The 20,697-nt window shown below is 41.0% G+C and overlaps 1 protein-coding gene across 8 annotated transcripts; it reads left to right on the top strand.

Annotated features, from left to right (window-relative positions):
- Nucleotides 1–365: 365 nt before the first annotated feature.
- Nucleotides 366–13,302, top strand: ZFP62 (ZFP62 zinc finger protein). 8 transcript variants are annotated; one of them, XM_086706804.1, is made up of 4 exons: nt 1,355–2,266; nt 8,218–8,504; nt 8,621–8,688; nt 9,431–13,302. In XM_086706804.1, the coding sequence occupies exon 4, from the start codon at nt 9,628–9,630 to the stop codon at nt 12,211–12,213; it is 2,586 nt and encodes an 861-aa protein (XP_086562930.1). In that variant the 5' UTR covers nt 1,355–2,266; nt 8,218–8,504; nt 8,621–8,688; nt 9,431–9,627; the 3' UTR covers nt 12,214–13,302. The 8 variants fall into 8 exon arrangements, with proteins under 8 accessions (XP_025779384.1, XP_086562938.1, XP_086562947.1 ...); XM_086706800.1 differs by having other exon boundaries at nt 8,621–8,643; XM_086706793.1 differs by having other exon boundaries at nt 1,356–2,266; nt 8,621–8,691.
- Nucleotides 13,303–20,697: the final 7,395 nt, after the last annotated feature.

Consider the following 20,697-nt stretch of genomic DNA (forward strand, 5'->3'; position numbering starts at 1 on the left):
TGCAATTACGTAAACCTAAGATGAAAAATATGCAGATGTTACTTAAAAAAAAAAAAAAAAAAAAGGATCTCTTTCAAAAGTCCTTCCAGGCCGGGGTTCCAGCCCGGTCCTGGGGCGCTTCCGCCGCGCCCAGCGTTCCCACAGCCCAGGCGCTTCGCAGGACGCTCTTCCGGGCCACCGCGTCTGCCCCCGGCCTACCTCTCGGAGTGGGCGGACTGAGCCCACCGACTCGACGCTCAGCTCCGCCTCCTCCCGGGGGCGGCCCCGCGCCTCACTCTGTAAAGTGTTCCGTGTTCAGGTAGAGTCGCTAGGTGTTTATTCTACCTAGCCCCTCATTTGCCTTACTGTCATCCCCACCCTGGAATATGAAGTCCACAAAACCTGGAAGCGTCTCCTCCTGTCTCCCGGCTGCGGCCCCAAACGGGCTACAAAGCAGTACAGAAACTAGCTTCGCCCCGCGCCCACGCCCTCCGAACGCACCACGGGTCACGTGCCCGAACGGAGAAATATCATCGAGTCCGTCCTCCAGCCTCCCAGAGAGGACTCGGAAGTGCCCTAGAGCCAGCGCGGGCCCTTCCGGCCGGGCCGTCCGCGCTTTTGTCCCGCCGGCGGCCGGGCTCCCGCGGAGCAGCCACACAGCTAGTACGTGAGTTCGCGGCTGCCCGCGCTTCCGCCCCGGGCCCTCGCCTGCCACGCCCTTCCCTTAGTGGCCAAGTCTTGGCTGCCCCTTGGGTCTTGGGCGGGATATGGAGGGAAGCGTTCCCCCTTCCTATACACACCTCAGGAGGCACGTTCCGGGGGGAGTGGAGCGGAGGGAAGACCTCAGGCCAGCCGAGGGGTGTGGGGCGTGCCCCTGGAACAGGCTGGTCTCTCTCTGGGACCCAACTCCGGCCGTCCGAGCGGCCAGGGCCGGGTTGGGGTTGCCCAGCGTCCGGAGAAAGACTGGGGCCTGGCTCTTGTCTTTCTGTACTATTCGCTGCTTTCTCGGGCCGGAGGGGAGTCCTGGACATGAGCCCGTTAAAATAATTCCCCTGGTGTGACTCCCCCTTGCAGTTAAGTTTGGCCCTAGGACGTGAGAGTGATTACGAGCGTTAGAGGGACCCCTAGGGGTGATCTGCTTCAGTACTCCCCTCCCCCCCCCCCGTTTCTTCCCTTGGTTGGGAAGTTGAGCGGTTGCAGCCACAGGTGCAGATCCAGCCCCGGGGAGGAGCTTCCAGACACTTGCTCTGGGGAAGCTCACCCGTGTACCGACTGGGGTACGACCAGAGGAGGCGGCTTGCCGTGGACTCTGAAAGTTGAGGAGTTGACTAGGTAGGGGGAATATGGAAGAGGCTTCTAGACTCAGGGACGACCGGGATGTGAAAGATGAACGGGAAGTGCCAGGGCTGGGTGTGCTGCTCTAAAAACGTTTAGACCAGGTGGCCACTAGGTTGTTTTCTATTTGAAAGCCCGAGGGTTTTGTTTTGTTAATAATTTTCTAAATATGTTTACTAATGTATTTAATACTCCTATGGTTTAGATGTTTAATATAAGCAGTTATCAGTGACAAGGTTTGCTCCCGCTCAGTCATCTTCTCATGCCCAAACCCCTAGACAGTTACATTTGTTAGAGTGTAAGCATCCAGTTTGTTTATGCAAATACTGGGCAAATGTGAATGTAGTTAGTTCCCCTTTTTTCACAGAGGTGATAGGGTCTGCTCCAAAGTTCTGTCCCCTTGCTTTTTTCCTTCTACTGTATTTTAGGCATCATCAGAATACAAAGAGCTTTGAAAACAACAACAAAACAGCACTGTGGTAACAGATTGACTATTGTTTGAGTGTTTTTAATATTCCATATTTTTTTAGATCTGTTTGGAGCCATTTGGGTTGTTTTCAATTTTTTGTTACTTCATCAATGATGCGCTCAATGAGGTTCTACCAGGACATACTTTAGCAAGGGTTTTTAAAGAAGGGATCAGTCAAAATAATTTTTGTTTTACATTAACTCAGCCAGTTACTGGTAAATTGTTAAACATGCCAAATCATTATTATAACAGTTCGTGTAGAGTGCTTAAAGAACAAATAAGACCAAGTAGGTTTTCTCTCCTGATCTTGTGTTTATGATGCTTATTAGCTTTATGCTAGCCTAATAATCTAATTCTGTTAATGACTCCCTTCCAGCCAGTCTCTGCCCATTTAGCTTCAGAAAATCTCTCAGTCTCCCTTTCAGAATCTCCTCTGCTTACCTTTTTCCTCAGGATGACTAGAAATCTCTTCACCACTACCAGGTATGAGAATGTTCTATTTCATTTTTTACTTTAAGGAAAAATCACCTTTCATCATTATTTCTACTTTTAAGCAATAGAACCAACTCATGTTAACCATTTACAATGCTGATATTCATAAACTAAATGCAATAATAACTAAAGCACACATATTCTCTCTATTCATCTGTATTCCTTGATTCCATCTTTCATGTGTCTCATTCTCCAATTTCCTAGGTATTCTTTCTTCTGAATTGGTAAGAATTTTGTGCTCACATGTCTTGTTTTTTTGGTCATTTCCAAGCCAAATATATAAAAAGAACTTAAGGTACAGAATCCTGATGTGACACTTGATGGCAAATAGACTTGTGGAATGTTTGGTATTCTGGAAATCTAGAGTAGCTGCTGATGCATTGCTCATTACAGCCTGTTAATAGGCAGGACTTTTTGGCCAGAGTAAGCCACGATTCTTTTGTGAGTTGTCCAGTATCTTTAAGAAGGGGCGTCTGACTCTTTTGTGCAGGGACAGCAAGAATTAAGGGCAGGTTCTTATTATGTGCAGAGGCTTTTTTGGGCATTGATAGAACATGAATGACAAGTACCAAGGAGTTTAGAGGTGGTAGGATGTGTAATTTGGACGGAGCAGATGGCATTCTAAAGCTAGCACTTTTGACTGATGTTACCAGACTGTTGGGTCATGCTTCCTGCTGACAACTAGAGAGGAGTTAGAGAGGAATTTAAATTCCATTTAGTTAACGTACAGTGTAATATTAGTTTCAGGTATACAGTTTAGTGATTCAGCACTTCCATACATCACCCTGTGCTCATGACAGGTGCACTCTTTAAGCCCCGTCATCCCTCCATTGCCCCCATCCCCCATCCCTCATCCCTCTCCCTTCTGGTAACCACCAGTTTGTTTTCTTTTCTTTTTTTTTTTTTAATTTTTTTTTTTTCAACGTTTATTTATTTTTGGGACAGAGAGAGACAGAGCATGAACGGGGGAGGGGCAGAGAGAGAGGGAGACACAGAATCGGAAACAGGCTCCAGGCTCTGAGCCATCAGCCCAGAGCCCGACGCGGGGCTCGAACTCACGGACCGTGAGATCTTGACCTGGCTGAAGTCGGACGCTTAACCGACTGCGCCACCCAGGTGCCCCCAGTTTGTTTTCTTTAATTAAAAGTCTGTTTCTTGAACTTTTCTTTCATCTCCCCCTCTCTCTCTCTTTCTCTCTCTCTTGCTCCTTTGCCCATTTATTTTGTTTCTTAAATTCCACATAGGAATGAAATCATATGCTATTTATCTTTCTCTGACTGACTTATTTCACTTAGTGTAATACTCTCTAGCTCCATCCATGTCATTGCAAATGGCAAGATTTCATTCTTTTTTATGGGTGAGTAGTATTCCGTTTTATATGTATACCACATTTTCTTTATCCATTCATCAGTGGACAGACACTTGGGCTGTTTCCATAATTTGGCTATTGTAGATAATGCTGCTGTAAACATGGGGGTGTATGTATCCCTTTGAATTAGTATTTTTGTATTCTTTGGGTAAATACCTAGTACTGCAATTGCTGGATCATAGGGCAGTTCTATTTGTAACTTTTTGAGGAACCTCAATACTATTTTCCATAGTGGCTGCACTAGTTTGCATTCCCACCAACAGTACAAAAGTGATCCCCTTACTCTGCATCCTCCCCAACACCTGTTGTTTCCTAAGTTGTTAATTTTAGCCATTCTGGATGATGAGTGATATTGAGCATCCTTTCATGTGTCTGTTCGCCATCTGTGTGTCTTTGGGAAAATGTCTATGCCTGTCTTCTGCACATTTTTTAATTTGATTATTCATGTTTTGGATGTTAAGTTTCTGTATATGTTTTGGATACTAACTCTTTATCCATACATAGGTAATTTGCAAATACTTTCTTCCATTCTGTAGGTTGCCATTTAGTTTTGTTGATTGTTTCCTTTGCTGTGCAGAAGCTTTTTATCTTGATGAATTCCCAATAGTTTATTTTTGCTTTTGTTTTTCTTGCCTCAGGAGACATATCTGAAAATAAGTTGCTATGGCCAATGTCAAAGAAGTTACTACTTGTGTTCTTCCTTAGGATTTTTATGGTTTCCTGTCTCACATTTAGGCCTTTCAAATCCATTTGAATTTATTTTTGTGTATGGTGTAAGAAAGTGGTCTACTTTCACACGTTGCTGTCCAGTTTTCTAACACCATTTTTCGAAAAGATTGTCTTTTCCCCCTTTGGATATTCTTTCCTGCTTTGGCAAAGATTAATTGACCGTATAATTGTGCGTTCATTTCTGGGTTTTGTATTCTGTTCTGCTGATCTGTGTGTCTGTTTTTGTGCCAGCACCATAACTGTTCTGTTCCCTGGAGCTTTTTAATATTCCTTGAAGTCCAGAATTGTGCTGCCTCCAGCTTTGCTTTTCTTTTTCAAAGTTATTTTGGCTATTCAGGGTCTTTTGTAGTTCCATACAAATTTCGGGTTTGTTTGTTCTAGCTCTGTGTAAAATGCTATATTTTGATAGGGCACATGAGTCTTCTTGATTGGCTTTAGTAACCTCCTCCCAGACTTCAGGACTCGGTTCTCTCTAATTCATTTGCCCACTGAAACTAGTATGAGTGATCTTTTTTCTTTTAATTTTTTATTATGAAAAAATTTAAACATACAGAAAAGTAAAATAGTACAATGAATTTCATACACCCATAGATCAGCTTCAATAATTATTTTAATTCTGCTACATTTGTTTCACCTTTCCCTTTGTATTTTTCCTTTATTAAAGTTTTTTAAAGGAAACTTCAGACATAATGCCATTACATTCTAACATACTTTCAGTCTACAAACAAAAATGACACTTCTAACAGCCACAGTGCCATTATCATACCATCCTAAATTCTGATTCCTTGATATTATCTAACAAATGTTGGCAAACTGCTCGGTGCTGCATTCTTGTAGGTGATGTGTCCTCAGGATGTCACTTCGGGAAGCACATAATGTCAATCTGCCTCCATTGGTGATATTAATTTACCACAGTTGGCCAAGACATTGTCTAATTTCTCTACTGTATAATTACTATTTTTCCCTTTCAGTCTGGGGTGAATATTTTAAGATTGTGCATATGTACTGCACCTTCTCAAAATTTCCCCTAGATTTAGAATCCAGTGATAATTCTGCCCTGATCCAGTCTTTGCTCTGATAGTTGCAGAATACTAATTTATTTTCAACTCTACTGTTTTCTCCACGTATACTAACTGGCCCTGGCATTCTCCTGTAAGTAAGCAGCTTCTCTTTCTCCCCTGTTTATGTATGGACTCATGAAATCCCATTTTCAATGGTGTGAAGTTCATTACTGTACATAATTATTATGGAGCCTAAAATGTGTGGCCAGGCTGGCTTGTGGTCTTATGACATGTTCTGTCATTTTTAAGCATCTCCTTACTTGTTGGCATAACAAGATGCCCCAGCTCACCTTGTGTATATCCTGCCCTAGCCTAGAATCTGCCATTTCTCTGAGGAGCTATAGTTCCTTTTAGTAGGTAATGGTCGTAGAGACTAAGAACAGGGTGCTGGATGTGCTTATTACCACTAAGATATTTTTTGCTTCTTGGCTTTTCAGCAGAGAGCTAGGGAATATGTGTGCATACCTGTGAATACACAGACATGTGCACACACACATATATATGTTTAGAAATCATGAATTCACACTGATCTCTGATTCATCCCTACAGGTTCTTTCTTGTCTTCCCCTATTCCATATTTTTAGGTCTCCTCTTCCTCCAGGAGAGCCTTGGCTTGCAACTAAATCAACATATTTACTCAATCCCCCACCACATCTAAAATTGTTTCAAAATTACTTTGCCAACAGGGCACCTTGGGTGGCTCAGTCAGTTAAGCTTCTGACTTCAGTGCAGATCATGTTTGTGAGTTTGAGCCCTTCATTGGGCTCTCTGCTGTCAGCACAGAGCGTGCTTTGGATCCTCTGTCCCCCTTTCTCTCTGCCCCTCCCCTGCTTGTGCTCTCTCTCAAAAATAAACATTAAAAAATTATAATAATTTTAAAAAATTACTTTGCCCATATCTTTGCAGAAAACAAACCTGCTTAAAAAGTGTTCAGTTGTTGACAATAAATTTCATATATTAAAAAAAAAAAAAAGTGTTCAGTTGTTTTCAGTGCTTCCCCACCACTCCCTCCTTCCCAAGACTGAAAAGTAGATAGTCACATATTATGTAATAATTGTGTGCCTAAGTTACATGGGTTAGTTGTTTGTTTCTTTTTGTTCCCTTCCTCAGGTTACAGTTTGTTTTTGTTCCCTTCCTGTGGTTACAGTATTCATGTCAAACACAAATGAGTTCATTTGTTTCCGTTTGCTTTCTGGTTTAGCTGCTTTTCCTTTTTGTAATTCTCACTGATTTAATTTTATTCTTTGAATATGCAGCGTATTATCATGCTTCCATAAGTAAAAACTGTGCAAAAAGCTGTTCTTAGAGTGTCTGTCTTCCCTATCATTTTGCACTGTCCTCCCCACTCCTCCATTTACAGGTAATGGGGCTTTACTGATTTCTAGCTTCTCATTACTATGAAGATAAGCAGATATATGCTCATATTCTTATTTTTCTTCCTTATATATAAAATGTAGCATGTATGCTTTTTTTCCTCTTTACATCCTGAAAATTGCTCCCTCTCAATCAATTTATAGAGATGTTCCTAATTTTTTTTAGTACTCCATTGCGATTATGTGCCATAGTTTATTTAATAGATCTTCTATGCTTGGACGTTTAGGTAGTTTTCCAAATTCTGTAGTTACAAATAATGCTACCATGAATAGCTTTGTGCACATATGCTTTTTTGTATTGTTGGAAGTGGATCTTCGGTATAAATTCCTAAATGGGATTTCTGGATTGAAGTGTAAATGCACACAGTTGTGTTAGATATTGGCAAATGCCCCTCAACAGGGCTTATGCCAATTTGCATTCCCATTAACATATGAGAGTGCCTGTTTCCGCAGCAGCCTCACCAACAGAGTGTATTGTCAAGCTTTTAATACAACAGATGAGAAATGGTATCTTAGTGTAGTTCTCATTTGCATTTCTCTTATGAGTGACATTGAAAACATGTTTGCAGGACATTTTAGTATTTCTTTTTGTGAATTGTTCATTCTTGCAAATTTTTCTCTTGAACATTTTTCTGTAGGAATTTTAGTCTATATTTTTCAACTTTTGAAAATTTTTTGTATGAGAGATATTAGCCCCTCTATATGATGCACATGGTAAATATTTTCTTTCATTTTTGCCATTTCTCAATTTTGCTTATAGCATTTTTGACATGTAATTTGTATTTATACAAATTTATCAATCTTCTCTTATTGCATATGAGTCATAGTTTGAAAACTTTTTCTGTAATCAGATTATAGAAACATTCACTCATGTTTCCTTCTAGTACTTGTATGGCATCACATTTTTATAATTAGAGATCTGCTGCACTTGGAGTTTATTCTTGAGTATGGTGTAAAGAATGAATCTGATTTTATCTTTTTCCAATGGTTTTATAGTTGTTCCAACACTATTCTAAATACCATCTTTGCCTCAATAATTTGATCTGACATCTTTATCATATGCTTGATTTCTGTGTGTAATTAGGACTATTTTTGGACTTTCTATTCTGTTCCATTTGGCCATACACCAGTACCATGCTGCTTTATTTATAGAGGCTTTTTGGTATATTTTAATACCTAATATGGCTAGTCCCCCCCTTATAGCCCTTCCTTTTTTGTTTTTTCTCTATCAAGTTTTGTGTGTTTATTTATTTTTTTAACTTTAAGTAGGCTCCGTGCCCAATGTGGGGCTTGAACTCATGACCCCAAGACCAAGAATTGCATGCTCTACCAGCCAGGTGCCCCTTTTATGTTTATTTTAGAGGATTTGGCTTTATGGCTATAGGAACTTGAACATCTTTCTTTCCTGAGGGCTGAAGATGAATAGAGGTGGATGGGCCAAGGCCAAAGGGAATGATGGAGCATGGTCCCTGATAAAAGATATGCTGCAGCTGATGATTATGGGATTCCACTGCCTGTCCTCACATTTCAGCAACATGAACTACTCTGCCCAAAGTAGTAGAGACAAGTAGAGTACTTTCAAGAGGAACAAAGAAGCCCTGCTTGAGCCCTAAAATCTGTTCTAGGAAGGAATTTACCTTTCCTGAGTCCTGTGCTTTATACCCAGGTTCCAACTCCAATCAAATAACCCGACCTCAGTAAGTAGTAATAATTATGCATATAGTACTCACCAAGTAGTTGGCATTGTTCAGAACACTTTATATATGTTATCTCACTTAATATTCATGTCAGCCCCATTGCCCTCATTTCACAGATGAGGAAACTGGCACAAAGAGGGTAAATCACTTTCTTGAGATCATGTGGTTAAGTATTTGAATCCAGGTAGTAGTATTTCCTTTGCTTGGTGGTTTGCATTTTAGCTTCTAATCTTTGATATGCTCTGACTGCTGTTAGTCTGTTCATAAAGTAAAAATGATGCATCTTTGCCTGGCAGGCTGGATGGAGCATGCTCTTCCATGTAGAATTCCTCCCTGACTACCCACTTTCCAGGGTCAGGTTTTCCTTGGAGGGAAAGTCCAACAGGCCAAACCAACTCCACAAAGCTGTAGTTTGCTTTCTTTCTCATGTCTCTCATGACTGTCTTCATGTTTTCATTACCGTCTCCCCAGTACCTCCACCTAGGTGCTAATTTCTTCTCTTTTTTTTAGCTTTATCTGTTTAGTTCTGCTGATTATGTCTTCTTACCTTTTGTCTTACTAATCTTTCTGTTTCCTCTTATTCAGAGATTTGTTCTACCCTCTGTTTTTTCATGACTAGGTGATGATCGTCTGTGGTCCTGTGCATCATTTCAACCCATTTCATTTGCCCTCCTACTAAACTGTCATGCAAGAATAGAAAAACTCTTTGTTCCATTGAAAATCCAAGGCTCTAACATTTTAACATCAGCTCCACAGGGGTAGAAATCTTGGCATGTCCCTTTTTGTTCCCTGCAGTTAAAAATGGTACCTATCACACAGCATGCAGTCAGTAAATATTTGTCAAGTGAATGAGTGAATTTGGATGTAATTTTTCCAGTGTCTTCTAAACAAAGTGAACAGGTATCATTTTCGTTTTCTTGATTTAGTGTCACATTTGAAGACGAGGGGCACTGAGAATGAGGAATCAACTGAAAAGTATGGAAATGATGGAAATGCAGAATCTGTGTGGCCAAAAGTGGAAAGTTTTCACAAGGATCATATACAGGAATCTAAGGTTGGTGAAACTTGTGATTGGGATAGCAAGGTAGAAAGTCGATTGGAAAATCCGGAGGGAAAAAGGAGGATGGAAGACAAAAGTGGCACCAGGGAAAAGATTGGCAAAGCCAAGAACACAGCAAATATAAAGATGGAACAGGAAGATGAGGCATCTGAGAAAAGCTTGTATCCAAGCTCAAAACATATTACACACCAGACTGTCCCTATAGAACAGATAAGCAGTGAACAAGACAAATGTGTGGAGAACCTTAATGGAAACTCTCATCCTGGTCTACAGCAGAAAACCAGTGCTGCTAAGAAATCACACAGATGTGAGGAGTGTGGGAAATCGTTCAAATACAATTCACGCCTTGTTCAACATAAAATTATGCATACTGGGGAAAAACGCTATGAGTGTGATGACTGTGGAGGGGCTTTCCGGAGTAGCTCAAGCCTTCGAGTCCACAAACGGATCCATACTGGGGAGAAACCGTACAAGTGTGAGGAATGTGGGAAAGCCTACATGTCATACTCCAGCCTTATAAACCATAAAAGCACCCACTCTGGGGAGAAGAACTGTAAATGTGATGAGTGTGGGAAATCCTTCAATTATAGCTCTGTGTTGGACCAGCATAAGAGGATCCACACAGGGGAGAAGCCCTACGAATGTGGTGAGTGTGGGAAGGCTTTCAGGAACAGCTCTGGTCTCAGAGTCCACAAAAGGATCCACACAGGGGAGAAGCCCTATGAATGTGACATCTGTGGGAAAACTTTCAGTAATAGCTCTGGCCTTAGGGTCCACAAAAGGATACACACAGGCGAGAAACCTTATGAATGCGATGAGTGTGGGAAGGCCTTCATTACTTGCAGAACACTTCTAAACCATAAAAGCATCCACTTTGGAGATAAACCTTATAAATGTGATGAGTGTGAGAAATCATTTAATTATAGCTCTCTCCTCATTCAGCATAAAGTCATCCACACTGGAGAGAAACCTTATGAATGTGATGAATGCGGGAAGGCCTTCAGGAACAGCTCAGGCCTTATAGTGCACAAAAGGATCCACACGGGAGAGAAACCTTACAAGTGTGAGGTCTGTGGCAAAGCGTTCAGCTATAGCTCAGGCCTCGCAGTTCATAAAAGCATTCACCCTGGGAAGAAAGCTCATGAATGTAAGGATTGTGGAAAATCCTTCAGCTATAACTCACTTCTCCTTCAGCATAAAACCATTCACACTGGAGAGAGACCTTATGTTTGTGACTTGTGTGGGAAAACATTTAGGAACAATTCAGGCCTCAAAGTCCATAGGAGGCTCCATACTGGGGAAAAACCATATAAGTGTGATGTTTGTGGGAAAGCCTATATCTCACGCTCTAGCCTTAAAAACCACAAAGGAATCCATCTTGGGGAGAAGCCCTATAAATGTAGTTATTGTGAGAAGTCTTTCAATTACAGCTCTGCCCTTGAACAACATAAAAGGATTCATACAAGGGAAAAACCTTTTGGATGTGATGAGTGTGGAAAAGCCTTCAGAAATAATTCAGGCCTTAAAGTACATAAACGGATCCACACTGGGGAGAGACCTTACAAATGTGAAGAATGTGGGAAAGCCTACATCTCACTCTCAAGCCTTATAAATCATAAAAGTGTACACCCTGGGGAAAAGCCCTATAAGTGTGATGAGTGTGAAAAAGCTTTCATCACCTACCGAACCCTTATAAACCACAAAAAAATCCATCTTGGGGAGAAGCCCTACAAATGTGATGTATGTGAGAAATCTTTTAATTACACTTCACTCCTTTCTCAACACAAAAGGGTCCACACTAGAGAGAAACCTTATGAGTGTGACAGGTGTGAGAAGGTCTTCAGAAACAACTCAAGCCTTAAAGTGCATAAAAGAATCCACACGGGGGAGAAGCCCTATGAATGTGACGTGTGTGGAAAAGCCTACATCTCACACTCAAGCCTTATTAACCATAAAAGTACCCACCCTGGCAAGACTCCCTACACATGTGATGAATGTGGAAAAGCTTTTTTCTCAAGCAGAACTCTATTAAGCCATAAAAGAGTCCATCTTGGGGAGAAACCCTTCAAATGTGTTGACTGTGGGAAGTCTTTCAATTACAGTTCACTCCTTTCTCAACACAAGAGGATTCACACAGGAGAAAAACCTTATATATGCGATAGGTGTGGAAAGGCATTCAGGAACAGCTCAGGCCTGACAGTGCATAAAAGGATTCATACGGGCGAGAAACCCTATGAATGTGATGAGTGTGGGAAGGCATACATCTCACACTCAAGTCTTATTAACCATAAAAGTGTCCACCGTGGGCAGCAGCCCTATAATTGTGAGTGTGGGAAATCCTTCAATTACAGATCAGTTCTTGACCAACACAAAAGGATCCACACTGGAAAGAAGCCATACCGATGTAATGAGTGTGGGAAGGCTTTTAATATCAGATCAAATCTCACGAAGCATAAAAGAACCCATACTGGAGAGGAATCTTTAAATGTGATAAATGTGGGAAGTCACAGTGACACATCACAGAAGAGAACTCATGAGGGAGGGAATGCTCTGGAAGGGACCAAGATGAGCATATCTGTAGGAGGCAGAGCTTACCAAGTCTCAACTCAAATGGAAGAAAAACCTTATGAATGTATGAATATCATATGAATATGAGGTATTTGTTCATGGCTTATAATTTACATAGTATAAATGAAACTGAGTACTCTTCAGTATGATCTTCAGTCATAGCCAGCAAGGAAGCCTGCAATGTCAAGGTAGTTGAGCCTTTATGGAACACAAAATAGTTGATACTGGGGATAAAACCTATCAAAGTGACAGAGTATTTGAAAAACCTTCAAAGTAAGCAGACATTTCTGGACATAAAGCACATGGATAAGGAAAGGACTTCACTTAGAAGTCATATAGTCACCATCAGAAAGTTCATATTTGGTTAAATTGTGTGAATAGAAATGGGGGAAATTCAGCTATAGCTTTGAATCCCAATTATACATTGGTCAGTGGAAAAAATACAAGAATGGCCTCCAACAGGCAAATTCAGGGAGAGATAGGCTTCAGGGAATATATATTTAAGAGGAGTGATCGTGAAGTATAAGCTTGATATAACTGAATAATTTGTGAGGGGTGATGACATTTTGAAACAAAATTGGGTTTTGTTGTAGGAAGAGTGGAAAATGTAGACATGAATCTAACAGGAAATAGAGTCATTAAAAATGCAAGCTGATTGGATTATACTGTTGTAATGTTGTGATACATCAGTTGAATGGACAAAACTTTTTAAAAATTTCAAATGAGCCCCCTCAATGAATGATGAAGTGTGAGGAGTGAAAACCTCACACATTGTGCTACAAATGAAAGGTTCTACCATAGAGAGAAATTCAGCACATTACATAACTAATGGAACAGGTCTTCATGAATTTGCACCTGCACAAAAATCATTGACTCAGGGATTCCTATGAGTAGGAATGCTGAGAAGGTCATTGTATTGCAAGAGCTAAAAAGCTGAGTAGCTGTTGATAATAGAGGGATCAGAGGAAATTCATGCTTAATAATCCTGTTAAATGTTTGATTGTTTTGGAATGTGTTATTGTAAAGATTTCATGCACTACATGTGTGTCTTGTCTGTTGTAAAATGTTATGAATACTATGTTCAGGGCTCACTCTTTCTTGGCCATGAAGAGCCAGATGGTTGTGGTGAGGTAAGATGGAACTCCAATAAAGAAATTCCTCAAAAGTAAACAGACTGTGACTGACTTCAGATGGAGCAGTATGGCAGAGAAAACCATTTGTCATATCTTTGTGGGGTAAGTTAGACCAGATCCAATGCAGGGAGGGCAGCAGGAGACTTATACCACGGGTCTAGTAGCTCAGGTTTCACAAGAAATTAGGTGGTGTCTTCACCAGAAGAAGTGCAAAATGGATTGATCCTCATACTGGGGCTGGATCATAGCTCCTAAGAATGGGCAGGCTGTGGGACTGATCTGTCACCACACAGAAATAGTTATCTTGGGGAAAGATAGAAATTAACAAAATATTATTTATATTAACCAGGTAACTCAAAGGGTAAAAGGAGAGTCTTTTGAAAGTTAAGTACGCTGTTGAAGAATACTCCAGGTGGGGCCTGTCTATAGAGGCTGAATTCTAGTCCTGTCTCTCTGGCCCCAGAATCCACTCTCTTTACAAAAGCACAATCTCTAGCTAGTGTCCTGGCTTTCTAGGATTTGTCTCTAGCCCTGCTCTACCTTCACATATTTTTCCAGGCTTCACTCTAAGAGTACAGTTCTTTCATTTTGTCTCCAGGCCTCCACCAGTAAGTTTTGATGGAAGGAGGGGGGATGGGTCTAGGAAAAGGAAGGAAAGACCATTTCTGCCACTCAACTCCACTTTGGAATGTCACAACCACACATGTTCTCAGTCCTTCTCTACATGGAACACTGGCAATTTATCCAGCAAATGCTTATTGAATATCTGCCAGTTATAATCCCCTGTCCTAGGAACTAGGCAGCAGCAGTAAATAAAGGTAAGGGAGAAAGTCCACAAGCAAAAATCACACTAATGGATGCTGAACTAAACTGCATTGCTCAGAGGAAGGTGACCACCACCAACGGGCAAGAAGGAGGTGGTGGTGATATTTGGGTGGGACAACTGAATTGGGTTTATAAAGAGGGAGGAATGGGATGGGGTGCCTGGATGGCTCAGTTGGGTAAGCATTCGATTCTTGATTTTGGCTCAGGTCATGATCTCATGGTTCGTAAGTTTGAGCCTCACATGGGGCTCTGCGCTAATAGTGTGGAGCCTGCTTGGAATTCTCTGTCTCCTTCTTTCTCTGCCCCTCCCCCCCAAAAAAAATATTTACCAAAAAAAGAGAGGGAGGAGTGATTAAAATCATCAGAAAAGCTCACACATCCTCCAAAGTGGCTGGTGGCTCCAGGGTTGGTACATAGTGGGAGGAAAGGGAGGCCATAGAATATCAATTCCAAGGAGTCACCAGGTATCCATCTTTCACTCCCCTGAGGCCACCAGTGGCTTGAGCCCCTGCCCCCCACAGACACCGACCTATTTGAGCTCCACTTGGATCTAATGTACCACCTACTATTGGGAGAGAAGTGCAATAAGGGAGAGGATGGTTACCATTCAAATGGGGATTCTGAGTGCCCCAGCCCACTAAGCACTGGGATACGCTCCTACTGAGGCCTGCACTGACTGACCCACAGGAAATGGGCTTCAGGGCCTCCTGGCCTAGGCCTTCATTCCATCTACGGCTGGATAACATGCTGCTCAAGCTCATCTCAGATGAGGAGGGGTCTTTTGAGTTTCCAGTTGTCCCAGGTGGACTTTGTGTTGCAACTGTGCCAGTTCAGTCTCACTTCAGGACTTGAGTTCATTCAGGGAACACCATCCCCCACCTCTTTCCAAAGAAAATACCTGATGTGCAAGAAGGAAATTAAACTTGCCAACATAGAGGTATATCAAAAGACTCATTTTTAAGTCAGTGTCTAATTCAAAGGGCTAAAGATAGAATTGAAATGTTGGACAATAGTAGGTAAAGCTGGAAGATATGCCTAAAAGTGGCCTAAAGTGCTTATATTATTTCTGAGGAGGTCAAGATTCTTTTTAACTCTGGATTTTTTTTTAAATTTTTTTTTCAACGTTTATTTATTTTTGGGACAGAGAGAAACAGAGCATGAACGGGGGAGGGGCAGAGAGAGAGGGAGACACAGAATCGGAAACAGGCTCCAGGCTCTGAGTCATCAGCCCAGAGCCTGACGCGGGGCTCGAACTCACGGACCGCGAGATCGTGACCTGGCTGAAGTCAGACGCTTAACCGACTACGCCACCCAGGCGCCCCTTAACTCTGGATTTTAAGTTAACTGTGTGGTAAAATGTCATGGGCAAACACTAGAAGGATAGAAATAAAGTTTATAAATCTAAAGATCTGGACTGGAAAACCTCAAAGTCTGTAAGAGAAAAACTAACACTGAAAAGGCAGGGTAGTACCTTCTGGCAAAGGTAGGCTACGTTGTCTGGGTCAATTTCATACCAAAAACAGTGAAAAAGTGCATTTTTAAAAGTTTACTTAGAGTGTACATGCAGGTGTAAGTGGGGGAGGTGTAGAGAGAGAATCACAAGGTGGCTTTGCACCCAGTGTGGCAACCCACATGGGGCTCAGTCTCGCTAACCGTGAGATCATGACCTGAGCTGAAATCAAGACAGTCACTTGACTGGCTGAGCCACCCAGGTGCCCCCCAAAATTGCATTTTTAAAAATGTAGGTGGCATGCTCTCCCCTTGCCCTGAAGAAAGCATTGAGGATGAAAAGTGTAGTTTCAACAGATGGTGATTTAAAAATGAGATCTTGTCATCAGTGAAGGGAACACCAAAGCAACTTATGTCCTAAACTGTTTGCAAACGCAGCACAGCTGGATCCCGCTTACCTGGTCACACGGAGTGAGTGAGACAAGGTCAGGCCCAGACCTACCCGTGGTGGTGAATCTTAGAACTTTCTGAAGGTAACTTGGGTTCCCAATGTGCTACATCCTCAAGATAAACCCATCTCTCAGTCCCAGGAGACTATAGAGAAAGTGGCCTTGTAACTGAGCAGAGCGATAGCAAAGAAAGGGAAAGAATATATCCCTAACACCTTGTGGTCAATGACCAGCCCTTTTGCCAGCAAAAGCAAACACAAGGCATCTTTGGAAGAGGAATTGCTCAATCTAGACCTCAGGGAAACTTTTAAAGATAATTTTTTGGGAGCAATTAATAAGCAAGCAGGGATAATCGGGTGTCCTAGACTCTGGGTCTGGAGTTCTCTCTTGTCCAGCAAGAAAACAGACACAAGATTAAAATGCGAGAGGGGCTAATGTCCAGGAGGAGACAAGAACTTGGAGTAAGGGGCCTTGCTCTGTTTTTATTAAGGATCAGAAGGCTTACAAGCATAATGGACGTGCACAAAGAGACAATGAAACCGTGAACATTAGCTCATGGGTGTGAGGGAAAGGGGGGTTTGAAGATATATGGTGTTAGGGGTTTGGGTCAATACAAAACAAAATCCTGGTGCTGGGCAGAAGGTTGTTTACCAGAGGCAAGAGGCCACATCTGTTTATCTTAGCTGGTTCTGGAGACAAGACAGCCTGTTACCTCAGGGTCAACAAGGCACCTTTCTTTTGCTAATTAGCTCTGCTCCAAGCAACCTCACCCTGCTGTGGTTTATAGCCCTGTTTACTTGTTTACCTATTTTGGTCCCTAACTGTGAAAGCAGCTTTTTGCTATTGTACTAAATTGGGGGCTTGTACTAAATTTCCACCCTGAATACCTAATCTCCTTTTGCTAATCTTGGATGCTTTCATCCTGAGGTTTCCTATTCCTATACCTTTGTTCTATACTGGGGGTGCTTTGCCTTGTTTACCTAATCTTGGATGCTTTCATCCTGTGGCTTCCTATTTCTTTATGCCTTATTAACCCATCGGTGCAAGCTCAGGGAATTCCTAAGCTTTTCCCCCACAATCAGGAACAAGGAAAAAAAGGCAACATGACAAAACCAGCAAAAAGATCCACATAGACTTCACATATTATCAAGTATATATGTGGAAAAAAAAAACTTTAAAATATTTAAAGATGCCTTTGGCTACAGATTGTGACAAAGTTAAAAATAGAATTAGTGAACTGAAAGATAAAGGTGAAGAAATTATCCAAAATCCAGCATGGGGTTAGAAAAAATATGTAAAAACACGGAGAAGGGAAGGTTTCATTGGGAAATTTTATATATATTTAATAGTAGTCTCAGAAGGCAAGGACAGAAGGGACAAAGAAAGGGACTGAAGCTGAGAATTTTCCAGAGCTGATGAAAAATACAAGTCTACAGATTTAAAAGCCCAAAGAATGCATTTACAGAAGTCATACCTACATACATCATAGTGTAACTGCAGAAAAAGAAAAAAAAATTTTTTTCAGCTAAAGAAAAAATATTCCCTTTAAACGACAGACTTCCCAGAAACAAGGGAAGACAGAGTGGAATGAAAACATGAGTATAAAGACAGAAAATAGCTGTCAGCCCAGGCTTTTATACCCACTGAAAATATCTTTTAAGAGCGAGGACAAAATAAACACATTTCAGGGCTCCTGGGTGGCTCGGTCAGTTAAGTGTCCTACTTCAGCTCAGGTCATGATCTCACAGCTTGTGAATTCGAGCCCCACATCAGGCTCTGTGCTGACAGCTCAGAGCCTGGAGTCTGCTTCCTGTGTCTTCTCTCTGCATGCCCCCTCCTCCGCTCGTGCTCTGTCTCTCAAAAATAAATTTAAATGTTTTTTTTAAAAAAGTGAGGACAAGGGGCGCCTGGGTGGCGCAGTCGGTTGAGCGTCCGACTTCAGCCAGGTCACGATCTCGCGGTCCGTGAGTTCGAGCCCCGCGTCGGGCTCTGGGCTGATGGCTCAGAGCCTGGAGCCTGTTTCCGATTCTGAGTCTCCCTCTCTCTCTGCCCCTCTCCCGTTCATGCTCTGTCTCTCTCTGTCCCAAAAATAAATAAACGTTGAAAAAAAAAAAAAAAAAAAAAAAAAAAAAAAAAAAAAAAAGTGAGGACAAAATAAACACATTTTAAGACAAAACTCGTTTCATTTTCCCCTGCTGACCATCACTAAAGGCAATTCTAAAGAACGCATTTTAATACAGAAAGAAAGTGATCCCAGATGAAGTTCTGAGATGCAAAAAGAAATGAAGAGCAAAGAGAGTAATAAGAGATATGTAGGCAAATGTAAATAAACATTTTATACAAAACAATAAAGATTTACAGTTGTTAAGATAGACTTACAACACCAGACAACAATAATATCTGTGAAGGGAGAGTAAAAAGAATTTATTGTATGAGGTAAGGTTTTGGTTAATTTCATACATATTGTAAAATCTAGGGGAATCATAAAATAGAATGTATATTTTTATACTAGTAAAGCAAAAATGAAATTTTAAAAATTAAAAGGAAAGTAAAAAAATGGGTAGGAGAAGGGAAAAAAGTAGATCTTAAGCCAAAATGTTAATATTTCCATTTAATTTAAATAACAAAGATTTTCAGACAATGTCTTGGTCTGTTCAGGCCACTGTAACAAAATGCTACAGACTGGGTAGCTTATCAACAACAGAAATGTATTTCTCACTGTTCTAGAAGCTGGAAGTCCAAGATCAGAGTGGTTGGAGATCAGCATGGTTGGGTGAGGACTCTTTTGCAAATTTCAGATTTCTAATTGTACCCTCACATTGTGGAAAGGTCTGGGAAGTTCATTGGGAACTGGCAGGGGAGTGTCTAGTATAATAGCACTAATGCATCAGGGCACCACTCTCATGACTTAATAACTTCACAAACACCCAACTTCCTAACACTCAGACACTGAGCATTAGGATTCCAAATGTGAATCTTGGGGGAATGCAAACATTCACCCTATAGTAGACAGGACAAAAACATAAAACCCCATGCTATGCTGCATACAAGAGACTCACCTTAAATATGAGGACATAACAACATTTGAAAGTAAAAGAATGGGAGGAAGTTATTTGAAATAGTAACCAATAGAAACTGCTGTAGCTCTGCTAATATTAGATGAAATACATACTTTAAGGCACAAAATATTCCTGAAGATAAAGGGAATCATTACATTAAGACAAAAGGTGGGGTGCCTGGGTGGCTCAGTCGGTTGAGCGTTCGACTTTGGCTTAGGTCATGGTCTCATGATTTGTGAGCTTGAGCCCCGTGTCAGGCTCTGTGCTGACAGCTCAGAACCTGGAGCCTGCTTCAGATTCTGTGTCTCTCTGCCCCTCCCCTGCTCGCACTCTGTCTCTGTCTGTTTTCAAAAATGAATAAATGTTAAAAAAAAATTTTTTTTTTAAAAAGACAAAAGTCCAGGGAAGAGAAAATGCTGGGAAGACATACAGTTGTAAGTTAGCATCTACCTAATACCATAGCTCAAGAGTTAGCAAATATATGCAGAACTGAAAGGAGAAATATAAAATCCATAATCACGATGAGAGATTTTTGATACCTCTCGGTAATTAATAGGACAAGAATGCTAAACATTAGTAAAGTTACAGATTTTAACACTATGATTTAACAAGCAATCTAATGGATATATACATGGAACACTGCACCGATGTATTAAGGATACATATTTTTTTCCAACCACACATTAAACTTTCAAAAATTGATCTACATGAGCTACATATAAATTTTATCTCAGTGAAGCTGGGGGAAAAAAAACTGACCATATGCTGGACCATAAAGTAAACCTCAACAAATTTTAAAGAACTGAAAACATACAGAATTTGTTCCCTTGAGTATAAATTAGAAATTAATAATAAAAAGATACTTAGGACATCCCCATTATATTCAGAAATTTATAAATAATTTTTAATGTTTTATTTATTTTTGAGAGAGAGAGTATGAGCAGGGGAGGGACAGAGACAGAGGGGGGCAGAGGATCCAAGCAGGCACTGCACTGAGAGCAGTGAGCCCAATATGGGGGTTGAACTCAACGAGATGTGAGGTCATGACCTGAGCTGAAGTCAAATGCTCAACTGACTGAGCCAACCAGGTGCCCCTATAAATACTTTTGTTAATCATGGTTCCAAGGAAGAAAATACTTTGAACTGAATACTGCATATCAAGACCAGTGAGATGTTGCTTAAGCAGGGCTTAGAGAAACACTTATAGCCTAAAAAGATATTTAAGAAAATCTGAAAACCTAGTAATTAATCACATAAGCACCATCTCAAACAGAACAATAAGAATAAATCCCAAAAGTGTTAAAATAGGAAAGTAATAAAAGGTAGACATTTATGAAAGAGAAAAACAAATATACAATATATAGAGGATCAACAAAATCAAATGTGTGTGTTTGTGTATTTCGGAAAAGACTAACAATAAAACTGACAAACTTCTGGTGAGACTGATTAAGGAAAAAAGAAAAATAACCAAAGTCAGGAATAAAAAGGGGGGAATAAGGAGAACTACAAAATTTTTCTTCTCTGAATCTGCACTGACCCCCTGACTCCCTGATACTGAGAGAATAACCCACTCCCTCTAAATTCCTTGAGTCAACAATTATGAGAACAGAATGTTAACATAAGATGAGCCAAATCACAAAGAAACACAAC

The sequence above is a fragment of the Puma concolor genome, chromosome A1, assembly GCF_028749965.1.
Source record: "Puma concolor isolate L17-30 chromosome A1, mPumCon1.1.hap2, whole genome shotgun sequence".
NCBI lineage: Eukaryota > Metazoa > Chordata > Mammalia > Carnivora > Felidae > Puma > Puma concolor.